The 13,038-nt window shown below is 36.1% G+C and overlaps 1 protein-coding gene across 5 annotated transcripts in view; it reads right to left on the minus strand.

Annotated features, from left to right (window-relative positions):
* Positions 1-13,038, minus strand: part of TMEM135 (transmembrane protein 135) — a 341,452-nt gene that overhangs the window by 16,455 nt on the left and 311,959 nt on the right. For all 5 annotated transcript variants that reach the window (XR_004274291.1, XM_032295830.1, XM_032295829.1 and 2 more), the window contains 3 exons: positions 6,975-7,121; positions 3,705-3,774; positions 95-262 (listed from right to left, as the gene is read on the minus strand). Coding sequence is in view for 4 of the 5 variants with exons in the window: in XM_032295830.1 (XP_032151721.1) it covers positions 95-262; positions 3,705-3,774; positions 6,975-7,121 (385 nt within the window). In the remaining variant the exon portion in view is untranslated. The remainder of the gene's footprint in view (positions 1-94; positions 263-3,704; positions 3,775-6,974; positions 7,122-13,038) is intronic.

The following is a 13,038-nucleotide window of genomic DNA, read 5'->3' on the forward strand; positions in this document are numbered from 1 at the left end:
GCATTAAAAAATAAGTGAACTAAGGCCATCTCTCATTCTAACAACAGCCATGTTATTTATTTCCCATTTTTCTTTCCTCTTCTAAAAGCCTTACCTTGTATATACTAACAAAAGAGCCAAGAAAAGCTCCAAGCTGGAAGTTTTCTTTATTGTAGAAGAGAGAAATTAGCCGGGATGGCTGTGTAAACAGATGCCTAAATGCAGAGGGGATTCGGAGGCAGCACTGGATCAAGTACCCCACACTAAACATTCTGATGAAACCCTAGAGGAAATTGGGAGGAAAATCTGATTTAGAAACAAATTTTGAAGTTTTTGATAGAATATGAATTTTACCATCTTAAAACAGAAACAAGACAAAACAAATTTAATCTAAGTTTACAGCACAGCAATTTTCAAAATAAAGCCTTAAAACCTCAAGCAATAATTTTAAAACAATTACCTTAACAATAAGGGTGAAATCTTGGAGTGAGTTTACTTTCTTTGATTTACAAAGACTTAAAAAGTCTCACAAGCACTGTCCAAGCTTGCCTATGCACCAAAATTCCATTTCTTGACATTTTGTTGACAATAACCAGGATTTTAAATTCCTAAACCACAAATGAGTTTTAGATACAAAAGCACTTCCTAAACCACAAACGAGTTTTAGATACAAAAGCACTAACATTACAAAAACTACTTAGTAAAACCAAATGCTCTTGAAAATTTTAACAGAAGACTGTTCTTAATGATTAGCATGAGTAGGGATTATTTTCATAGAAAAATATTTTCATTATTTGTTCCGACCTTTGGTGCTAACTTTTAAAATGGTCAGGTAAGAAGAACTTCCAGGGGGCGAGGGTGCGGAATTACATGTAGGTTTTCATTCCTGTGCTCCACTATGTCAGGCTAAAACATCTCTAGAGAATAGTAGCTTTAAGGTATATTAAACTAAACTTGAAAAACCTAACCCACTACAAATCTGTATTTGCTGTCAACATTTCTCTGTATTTCCTTCAACTGTCCATGGTGCAAAAGAGATCTAGGGAGGATGACTATTATTGGTCAATTTCATTTCCATATTTACAAAGATGAATTTTAGATGTATGAGACACTAAAAATTAAATATTGAGTGAAAAATTCCAATTAGCACAAAACATTAACCCCAAAAAATAGTATTTTCCATACAATCCAACCAATACTTTGTTAATACTGGTGTCCCATCCTCCTCCACTCTACCCCAACTGGAATGGGAAAATATCTACTCTTAGCAGCGCATGCCCAAAAGTCAGGTTTGTATTTTTTGGACTGCAGTTTTCTTTTCTACAAATAATTTAATTACTATGAGGAAACACTGGTTAATTTACCTAAAAATATCTAATACCTTATTAAAACATAAAATCAAATTGTCCAATCAATTACTGTGAATTCTCAAGCATTTGCTTAACTGAAATTGCCTAGTATTTGTTAAATGCATGAAATGGTCACACTTTTATGTTGTCATTGATAACTTTATAATGATTATCTAAGGATTTAGGGATTAGAATTACATTACAATCTTTTTCATGCTATTTTCAAGAGAACTATTCATCCACTTATTAATGTACTCAGGAAATATTTGCTGAATGTTATGTGGCAAACATACATTACACTAGATGCTGGGGATAACAGAGAAGAGGAGGACACAGAGCCCTTGGTTTCGTGGAGCTTTCATGCTCATTAGCGGAAAAGAAAATAAGTAAACGAACATAAAAGATTATAATAAGTGTTATGAAGGCAGTAAGACACTAGGATAGACATAACAGGGCAATCTATATTAGATTAAATGTTAAAGCAGACATGTAAATGATGTGACATTTAAATAGACCCAAAAGAAGAAGCCAGCATGAGAAAAACATTTCAGACAGCCCGGACAGAAAACATAAAGCCAATAAAGAGGTTGGCAGGTATAAGGAACCAAGAAAATGTTAGTGTGAATAAAGCACAGCATGTTGAGGGCAATGTCATTAACATGAATATTTACTCAGGGATGTAATTTAACACGTGGTGTAATTAAGCCTGTGGAATAATGAGGTGCACTGTCAAGAAATTTCACTTACCATGTTTACGGTGTAAATGCCTCACCTGCAGGTCTCCAGATAGTTTTATATTCATGGTATAATACAGTATTCCAATTTATACATAAATTGCCAAGTTTACAGTACTGGTACACATTTGAAAGAATCACTAGTTTTTTTACTGCTTGGAAATTCTCACTAAGTTTCTCAAATAATTTTTTTAATATCACTCCCCCTACTCCAAAGTTCTCAAATACCTCTAATTTAATCTAAATACTTCTATTAGTTCCCCATCTAAAGTTTTCCTTAGAACTACAATCATGTTCAGTTGGAAGAAATAATAAATCCAGGTACCAGCTGACTTGGACTGCGAGCAATGTTACTTTTTTTGTGGGGGCGGGGGGGCACTTTAAACTGAGGCAGGAAAGCTAAGTGTGGTCTGGGCAAACGGCACCGTCAACACTGGGCCACGAAAGTTTACCCTCATGAGCAGTAATGTGGGACAGTTCCACCTTCTAGAGTAACCATAAAGGGGCTGTCCTGCTCTTCTGGTTATCAACTAAGTAGAGACTAAAACTTGTAAGAAGAACATAAACTTTCTACAGGGTTGAACTGTTAGAGCACCATTCAAAACTATGGAACTTGGCCGGACGTGGTGGCTCATGCCTGTAATCTTAGCACTTTGGGGGTCAAGGCAGGTGGATCACCTGAGATCAGGAGTTTAAGACCAGCCTGGCCAACCATGGTGAAACCTCATCTCTACTAACATACAAAAATTAGCCAGGCATGATGGTGGCTGCCCATAATCCTAGCTACTTGGGAGGCTGAGATGGGAGAATTCCTTGAACCCAGGGGATGGTGGTTGCAGTGAGCTGAGATCGCGCCACTGCACTCCAGCTTAGGCAGCTAAGTGAGACTCTGCCTAAAAAAAACAAAAAAAAAAAAAACAAAGAAACTAAGGAACCTGCAGCAGGTGGTGCCACCTGTGGCATGCTAACTGCAAAGAAAATAACTTTCTTCCCAGAAGTGGTGGGGATGGGGGAAGGGAGGAGGGACAGCACAACAGCATGGTGGCAGGGAGAGACATACTAATACACAGATCCACTAGGGAGTCGGGAATTTATGCCAGTGGGCATAGCTAGCTCTCTTAATGTAGAGCAACTGTGGACATTCTCCAGTTTACCTCAATGTCTTAAAAAAAAAAAAAAAAGAAATAGCTTTACAAGTCCAAATCTAAATGCTGCTGTGCCACATTGGGCACAGTATGTACAGTGTATGTGTGTGAGTGCTGATCCAGCTAGCACACAGCATAGTCTGGGGGTCTTGTTCTACGATGTAGTTCTAATGAGGACACATTACAAAGTACAAATTTTAATGATTTTATGTTTCCTTGTTGTTGTTATCCCATCTTATCTTCTATGTCATAAGTTTTAAATAAGCCAATTTTTAAACAAGCTAATTTTTAAATTATTTAAGGATCTGGTGGTGAATATTGAAAACTAAATTGTCACTTATTGTCATATATAAATTTCTCACTCTTGAAGTCAAATTCAAAGAATGATAGCAATTATTGTCAACTTTTCCATTTACTTTTAAATTATTTCTAAATAAATAAGTTATTTCTATACCCATTCCCTATTGTTAATAAAGTACAGACTTTATTATACTTACTTTAATGCAATAAGAGATGCAATTATCTTCATAATGTTTGCAACATCTATGCCTTGGTCCATGTTTGCATCTGAAATTGAACCAAAAAAAAAATTAAACTAATTATAATTAAAGTGCATATATGCATATGTTTGCACGTTTGTAGATCTGTTTAAAGCTTTCTAACCGAAAATAAAGAAAAAAGAAAAAGAAAAGAAAACATTACTCACTCACTTCTAAACATGTGTCACTTTTGGTGTTTTAGGACATACAGAAGCAAGAATAATAGATATTTTTGCTTTTTTTTAACTTGCTGCTTACCATTTGACACATTGTATAACATATCTGACTGCAGTCAAAATACTTGAATGTAGAACAGAGAAACCACACTCAAGTATTTGTGATTAAATATGAAAAAAATGTGTGTATTATGTATATACTCTGCCAAGTCTTTTGGAAACTTTAAATTGCTTATTATAGAGTAAAATGGTAATAAATCATCCATGAAGTCAGTACTTGAGCAAAAGTCATAATGAGAATATGCTCAGGTTACAGGAATTTATACTTAATTAGATTTGAGAGAAAACATCTGGAAAAGAAACATGACATAGTATTAATATTCGAAATTCAGTTGAAATAAATATAGAAATAGAGATCATGTGGTAATTCAAAAGTAGGTAATTTGTGATTTAATTGTAAACCACTTAACCCTCTAGTATTTAATAAATATTTCTGCTGTGAGGACTACTGTTCAAGATGCACTCATTTTAATTATTTAGTATGTTGAATCCAAGATTATTTATTCACCCTAGACATAAAAATGTAAGAAAATATCTAAGAATATCTAACATGGGTTTAGCTCTCTCTCTCTGAGCGTTCATGTTCCAAAATAAGCAGTCTTTATAACTTCTTTCAGACCGTAGCTAATTAATTATTTTCATGGCTGAACCACATGAATGTTTTCCTTTTTATAACAATAACTTGTAGAGCAATGTTCTTGCTCTGCACCTCTCCAATCCCATTCGCAAACTGATTAGCAAGACCTTTACAGAAATCCAATTCTGCACAACAGCTGGAGCATACAGCATTTCCTAGTCAAGGGTGACAGCAGCAATTCAGTTCACACTGGCCATAGCCCTTCCATCATTAGAATGATAAGGCATATCTGGCCATGTGACGTTGCTGAGTGATTAAAGCTGGAGGCCTGAAAAGCAGTGAATAAGAGAAGGACTGCCTCATGCAAGCCATCACTCTTCACACTTCTAAGTGTCCCCTTCAAAGACATTTCTCAGCCATTGCTACCAGAACTACACTGAAATCATTAAGCTTCCTTTGCTTTTGGTTTTTTGGTTGTTGCTTTTTTTTTTTTTTTAAGAGATGGGGTCTCACTCTGTCACCCAAGCTGAAGGGCAGTGGCATGATAATGATCATAGATCACTGCAGCCTGAAACTCCTAGGCTCAAGCAATCCTCCCACCTCAGCCTCCTGAATAGCTAGGACTACAGCCATATGCCACCACACCTAGCTAATTTTTAAATTTTTTAGGGACATAGTCTTGCTATATTGCCCAGGCTGATCTCAAACTCCTGGCCTCAAGTGATTCTCCAACCTCAGCCTCCCAAAGGGTTAAGTTTTACAGATGTGAGCCACCATGCCTGGCCTAAACTTTCTTTGCTAGTGAAGTTAAATCCTGCTATCAACTGTACCGTCAATTAGTCTTTCTTAGTCACTTCATATAAATGGATTCCCAGGTCATGGACTGCCGGTCTCCTGTATTATTTGCTTTGCTTCTGTATTACTCTGCATCTGCTTTCATTCCAACACGCCCACTGAGGCTACTCTGATATGTTCTGCCATGACCTGATGAATTCAGATGCCCAAGGCATCATTCACCCATGTAATTCATTCTTTACATTCCCCTCTGATCCCTGTTGAAATTATTTCCTTAATAGGATCCTTTCTCCCTTTCCTCCACTGAGGTAACCCATACCTATTTTTGAACTAGTTTAATAAATTCAACTACCATAATTATTCCTGTTATCTTCTAGATGTGGTATATGTTAAGATGAAGACAGAATCTTTAAATTCAATAAAAATTTGAGTACCCACTCCGTGCTCATATTTTATGTCAGGCAAGTTCAGAGATGTTATTTCATTTAATGCTCACAGCAATCCTTAATAGAGATCATCAACCCCAGTTAACAGATAAGAATTTGGAAATGCACATTGGTTAAATCTCTGGTCCAAAGTTATGATGCTGGTAGAGGGAAAATAAGAGTGAAACATATGTCTTCTAATTTCTTAAAGGAACTCAGTTTCCTATAATTCAATGATGCCCAATCATTTTGGCACCAGGGATAGGTTTCATGGAAGACAATTTTTGCACAGACTGGGTGGCTGGGGAGAGGGAGGTTTGGGATGAAACTGTTCCACCCCACATCATCAGGCATTAGATGCTCATAAGAAGCACACAACTTAGATCCCTCACACGTGCAGTTCACAATGGGGTTTGTGCTCCTATTAGAATCTAATGCCACTGCTGATGTGACAGGAGGAGGAGCTCAAACAGTAATGCTCGCTGACTTGCTGCTCACCTCCTGCTGTGCGGCTGGGTTCCATCAGGCCACCGATCAGTACTGGCCCAGGGGTTGGGCACCCTTGCTATAATTGATCCCCTAACTTTACTGCCTACTCATTCCACCCTCTCTAAAGTATCACTACCAAGATTTTATTTATTGGCTGATAATCTAATTTCAAACTATTAATTTTCTTAAATATCTATACTAGAAATATAAATGAAAATTTATATGAAACATGAAAAATTCTTTTTATTATATACAAATAAAAACATTTCAGTCTGAGAACTGTAAAAATGTTCACTCTTATAAAATATCCTTTACTTAAGGTTTGCTCCTTATTTTTCTTTAATCTTCTTGAATTTTTCTCAGGAATTTTGCTTTCTTCTTTCCATACTTGGCACATTAAATCAGCACATATTTATCAGTTTTCTGAAGTTCTCCATCACAGCCTCCTGTAATTTTGCCTGGTTTGAAATACGAAAGTATTCCAATTTTATGCAAGCCTATTTTAAAGGCATATGATGGTCTACAGCCTTGCCAGAAATAATAAATAATATTCACTTGCAATTGTGTGCCTTTTACAATATTCTACCAACAGTTTCTGGTGAAAAATGATCATTATCTGAATAAAAAACAAAAATACCTTGGCATGGTACAAATATCATATGAAACAGTGACAAAGTGGATGAAAATATCAAGATGAAAAGCTCACATTGAATCCACGAGTTTCCTGAGTAGACCAATCATACTCATTCTTCTGGGTTTTTCCTTGATTTGCTCTCTCTTTTGTTCCACTTTTGCATATGCTGCCTCTGGTGAAAAAGAATGTGTGGGAATTTCTTCCTTCCCTACAATGAACCTAAAGAAAAGAGCACAGTGTGAGGCATTTTTTCACTTAAAAAAAAAATCAATGATGGAAAAAAGAAAAAGACTTCGCTTATAAACAAACACACTTTGGCAAGTATCTTATCATTTGAAATAGTATTTTCATAATTTACATAAAATGTAATCATCCTATGAAGAAAAACAGACTTTCAAAATCTGAATACTCAAAAAAATTTAATAGTCATTTGTTTGATAACGCAGGTATTTTAAAATCAAATTGAGCAAGTAAAATACAGCACAGCACTTTTCTGAAGCACCCGTGAACTTAGGACACTGCTCTTTAAACATATGGCTTAGAGTTTTTCAAAAGAAACAGGTGGACTTGGGAATACTCTTAAATCACAAAAATAATACATTTTTTCTTATATTTGGCTAATAGTTACAATTGAATGAGTTTCTCATTTACAGTAAAACTCAACATTTATACCTAATGTCACTTTGAGTCATCAACAGCTGCAGCACACTAGGTCATCTGTATACACACAGGCAAATAGAGGCCACTATAGAACAGGAATCAGAAAACAGTCAAGATTCCCCAAGTCCTCATATTATTTCACTAAAAAATCAATGTTATTCTAATCTACTTACTTTTCTTTGGAAAAACAAAAATATCTAGAAAAGAATATCATTCCTATCTCATCAAAGCTAGACTATATTTTTCCAAAGTCAATGAATAGAAAGTATTATCACCATTAGATATCCCTCAAGAAGTATCCTTTCTCAGAGATTTCAGTATCACTGTTTACACCTATCCTGTAAGAGTCATGGCTCATATAAAGAATAACTAAGTATTCCGAAGGCAATACTACCTTCCAAGCTTTCAGAAAATATAGTAAAATGCAGACAGAACAGGATCAATAATAATACACTAAAATTCTGGAACTTGAGCCAGGCACAGTGATGAGCCGTAGCCCTAGCATTATGGGAGTTGAGGCAGGATGATCACTTGAGGCCAGGAGTTCAAGAACAGCCTGGTCACCAGAGTGAGACCCCCACCTTAACAAAAAAAATAAAAATCAGCTGGGCATGGTGGTGTAGGCCTATAGTCTCAGCTACTTGGGAGGCTGAGGTGGGAGGATTTCTTGAGCTCAGGAGTTAAAGGCTGCAGTGAGCTATGATCATGCCACTGCACTCCAGCCTAGGCAATATAGCAAGTACAGTAAGTGCCTGTCTCTTCAAAAAAAAAAAAAAAAAGATCTGTAACTTGAGACCTGTGACAAACAGAATATGGAATTGTAAATACTCAGAAAGAAAGAAAAAGCTGTTACTACCAACAACTGCAACCTATCCTGTTCAGACAACTTTGGTAAAATATCTAACTTATCAAATCGTAAGGGGTATGCAAGGGGTTTGTCTGTCACCAGATGGCAGCTGTGCATCTTTGGTAGCTATCAGTTCAAATGAAGTTGTTTCTTACTTGTGGGTGTTTAAGTTGTTTCTTACTTGTGGGTGTACATAAAGAGTTTAAGATCTGTATTGCTGTTATCAGCAACAAGGGTAAAACTATGCCAGAACAAATATAACACTTTCTCTTATACCTTTCATAATATGTTGCTATTTTGGCTAGGACTATTTCAGATTAGAGGTTACTTCCCTGGAGAAGCTGACCCTGTCCTAGGCCAAAATCAGTGAGTAATTTTTCTTCTGTGCTAGAATACCCCAATTAACCCCCAGTACAGTAAAGTATGTGCCATTTTAGCAGTCTACCCCTACTCAGCTGTGAGGTCTGTGAGACCATGTACATCGTCTTTACTATTATATCCCAGCATCCAGCACAGTGTCTGGCACATGGTAAATATTTAATCAATACATATTGAATGAATGAATGAATACAGTAACAGCTAGCATTTTCTGAGCATATCTTACATGACAGGCACAGTGCCAACTGAGCCTTTTACAAGTATTAATTGATACATTAATCCTCACCACAACACTATAGGTGTCACAATTCCCATGAGAGGTTAAGTATCTTGTCTACAACCAATTAATTATCATCAATTATTTGAACCCAGAATTGTCTGACCTAAAGTCTGGTTTCTTAATCACTAAGCTACATATATTCCTAACTATGTTTTAAACTATGATGAATCAGGCTAGCGCCCCCTTCATAGTCTGACGCTGGCTTTTCTCCCGAGGTTGTGTCTTTGACACTATTCTCATGACTTTTACTATCTATATACACAGATAATTTTCAAATCAGCCTACATACAATTTCCAGAGGAAGTTTCCCAAAGTGCATATCCGAACTGACGACAAATATCCTTAAAGAATTTCAAGGGCTTATGGCCTACTGAATTAAATACAAACTTCACGCTTAAAGCAGTATCAGCTGCAGAGTGAGTGCACAGAATATGAAAGCGTAAATACTCACTATAGGAGCGATTATTATGTACAATTAAATGAACTACTTGACATTCTGCAAATAAACCATGCATCTGTATTGCTCTTCTTATCTGAATCATTCTTCCCTGTATCTTTTCTAAAAATCTTACTTGTCTTTTAAAATCCATCTTAAATGCTCCTTCCTTCGACCCTGTCCTTCCCACCCATCCCCACGGGAACAAAAAAAGTATTACTAAGTTGCGAATTGTAGAACCCTTAACTTCTATTATTACACTTGGGTTTTTCTAGTCTATAAGTAATTTTGTACAACTTCCCTGCTTTCTTCTCTCCATTTGCTCCTATCCACCGCTTGGGGAAAAATACTAGGTTAGATCTGCCTAAAATATATTCTTGAGATAACCTACACTTCTCTTTTGCAACATTTGGGACAATTATAATTAATACTGTCTTCCCCACTAGACCATAAGGCCTCTCTGAGGACAGAGACTGTATCTGACTCATTCCCCAGTGTATTCTCAACACTTAGTACAAGATCCGGGGCAGAATAAATGTATACTAAATACATCTATCAATGAATGTTAGCTTTGCAGCTCCTGTATTATCTCACACTTGTTGAGGAGTGCTGATACGGTTAGGCTCTGTGTTCCCAACCAAATCTCATCTCAAGCTGTAATCCCCACATGTTGAGGGAGGGACCTGGTAGGGCGTGACTGGATCATGAGGGCAGTTTCCCTCATGCTATTCTCTTGATAGTTAATTAGTTCTCAGGAAAGCTGATGGTTTTAAAGTGTGGCACTTCCTCACGCTAGCTCTCTCCCTCTCCTGCCAGCTTGTGAAGGAGAAGACAACTTCCCCTTGGCCTTCTATCATAATTGTACATTTCCTGAGGCCTCCCTTGTCAAACAGAACTGAGTAAATTAAACCTCTTTTGTTTATACATTAACTAGTCTTTAGTAGTATCTTTATAGCAGTGTGAGAATCAGACTAACACAAGTGATTTTTTAAAAGGGTGCTAAACTGAAGTGTTTTTTTATTTGCTTTTTTTTTTTTTTTTTTTTCTTTTTTGAGACAGAGTCTTACTCTGTCACCAGGCTGGAGCGCTGTGTGATCTCAGCTCATTGCGACCTTTGCCTCCCAGGTTCAAGCAATTCTCCTGCCTCAGCCTCCCAAGTAGCTGGGATTACAGGTGCCCACCACCACATCTAGCTAATTTTCGTATTTTTAATAGAGATGGGAGGTTTCACCATGTTGGCCAGGCTAGTCTCTAACTCCTGACCTCAGGTGATTCGCCCCCCTTGGCCTCCCAAAATGCTGGGATTACAGGTGTGAGCCACTGTGCCTGGCCTGAAGTAAAGTTTAATATTTTAAAGCTTTTTAGTCTATGTCTAATTAGGAGACATTAAACTGGTGTACTTTGTAAATATTTGTCCTTTGTGGATAGAGGACAGCTTTCCTCTGCGTGAACAACGTATGTTTTCATGATACAGCTATTATGATCTGTATGAGATGAGAACTTCCTTAAGCCATTTTACAATTGTATTCATTTGAATCTCACCATTCTCAAATGTATCAAGCACTGAGTATCTTTTCCTCACCAAAGTTTAATACTGTCAGGAAGTCATATTGAATTGTTCTGCAATAAGCATTTTTCTTTCCACTTCCCTTTGTAATTAATATTAAATTTTGCACTTTTGACATGCTACAAATTTACAGCATATGTCTGCAATAAAAATCAGGACAGCCAGGACTACAAAGAGGCAGCAGGAACGACATGTCAGATAATACTTTTTGAAAGCCTACAAGAAGCACATACATTAACTCACATTATTTTTTGACAATAAAATTTGATAATAAAAAATACATTTAGCTTTTAGTAACATTCTTCTGAGAATCAACTTTGTAAGTTTGAGATTAATTAATCTGCAATGTGGTGAATTCACATTCACCATAAATTCAAGAAATAGCTACATTTCTTGAATCCATATTCACCACACTGCAGATTGATTATGAAACAGTACTAAAATGAAACAGAATTTGCTTAGTGGAAGGAGATATACAAATAAACATATGATAATTCACGATATTTAACAATTTTCTTGCTTTAGCAACAAAAATATTAGGAAGAATTAACAAACTTTTTTCTAGGATATTTTTTCCATAATATAGAGAAAATTTAAGTGCAAATAGTCCAAACTTGCCCTTTGTTAAAAGCGGATTTGAAGAAGAGACACAAAACCATCTGACACATTTTAAGTTTTTGCAAGAATTCTGGGAGTCTAAGGAGATGTAGGAAAACAAGACTAAGTTTTTCCTTTTCTTTTGAAAACCTAACTTTTGTTTTTGTTATCAATTTTAAACTTAATACAAAATGCTTTCTAGTCAATGTAACAGCAATAACAAAAACTTTATTTTCTAATAAATTTCATGATCTATTACTGAAAAATAACAGTAAAAAAATTACTGTTGTGTATTACGAGTTAGAAAGTTATTGTTCCCACAGAGTTCTTACAACCAAAGATATCATACAGTAGACTCCATTTGTTCCCTCCCAAACCAGTTTTCTTGCATGCCATGTGATTTTGTTAATAACACCTTCTTTCAGACAGTTTGGTTGTCATTTTCATTCATTGCAAGTCTTACCTTTTTCTCCTTCTCTTTAATCCTTCCACTGTCACCCAAATTATAGTCCTTATTGTCTTTCTATCTTCTGGTTCTCTCTTCTTAATGTCCCAAATACTGCAGCCAGACTAATCTTTCTGAAACAGTGTCAACTGCCCTGCTCAAAAAGCGTCAGTAGCTCCCTACTGCTGACATTATCCAATCCAGGTTTGTCTTTTTTTACCCCTAGGTCTTCCATGATCTGGCCCTACTCTACATTATAAAAAAATATATTTCCTAATAGAAACTTTTCATACCAAAATTAAGTCCATTTTCTCACTGTTACCTCGTACTTCATGTTTACAGTTTTCACTCTCTTGCTAATATTATTCACTTCCACCCAGAGCGCACTTCTTCTTCCCTGTAGTTATCGAGAGCTAGCCTTATAGTTTAAGGCATATCATCTATGAGGATAGTAACAAAAATAATAGCCAACATTTATTGAGTACTTACTATATGCCAGCCACTGTTTGAAATATTTTTCAGGTATTAACTCATTTGATCCTCAGAATAACCTTGAGACAATTATATAAAAACTTTTGCTAGTATTGAAGCTTTCCCTAATTTTTCCCTCCAATACTTTTAGTAAAAATCATACTACTAATCTCACCAAGTATCTAATCCATAGAACTTATAGATTACAAAACAGGCAACATTCATGATATAAACTAGACAAACACTGGGTACGGAGTCAGTATATGTAGTTAACATGTGTGATGTTATACTAGTCAAATATTCTAAGCCTCGGCTTTTTGATCATGTTACATGGGCATAAAAATACACATCTCACAGAACCGTTGCAAAAATTCAATTTTCTTATCTGTGAAAATTCTTGGTGAACTATAAAATATAATGCTAATGCTAACCAACCTTTCTACAGTGTATATACC

This window comes from Sapajus apella, unplaced genomic scaffold (assembly GCF_009761245.1).
Source record: "Sapajus apella isolate SASKATOON/1434 unplaced genomic scaffold, GSC_monkey_1.0 scaffold34, whole genome shotgun sequence".
NCBI classification, from domain to species: Eukaryota; Metazoa; Chordata; class Mammalia; order Primates; family Cebidae; genus Sapajus; species Sapajus apella.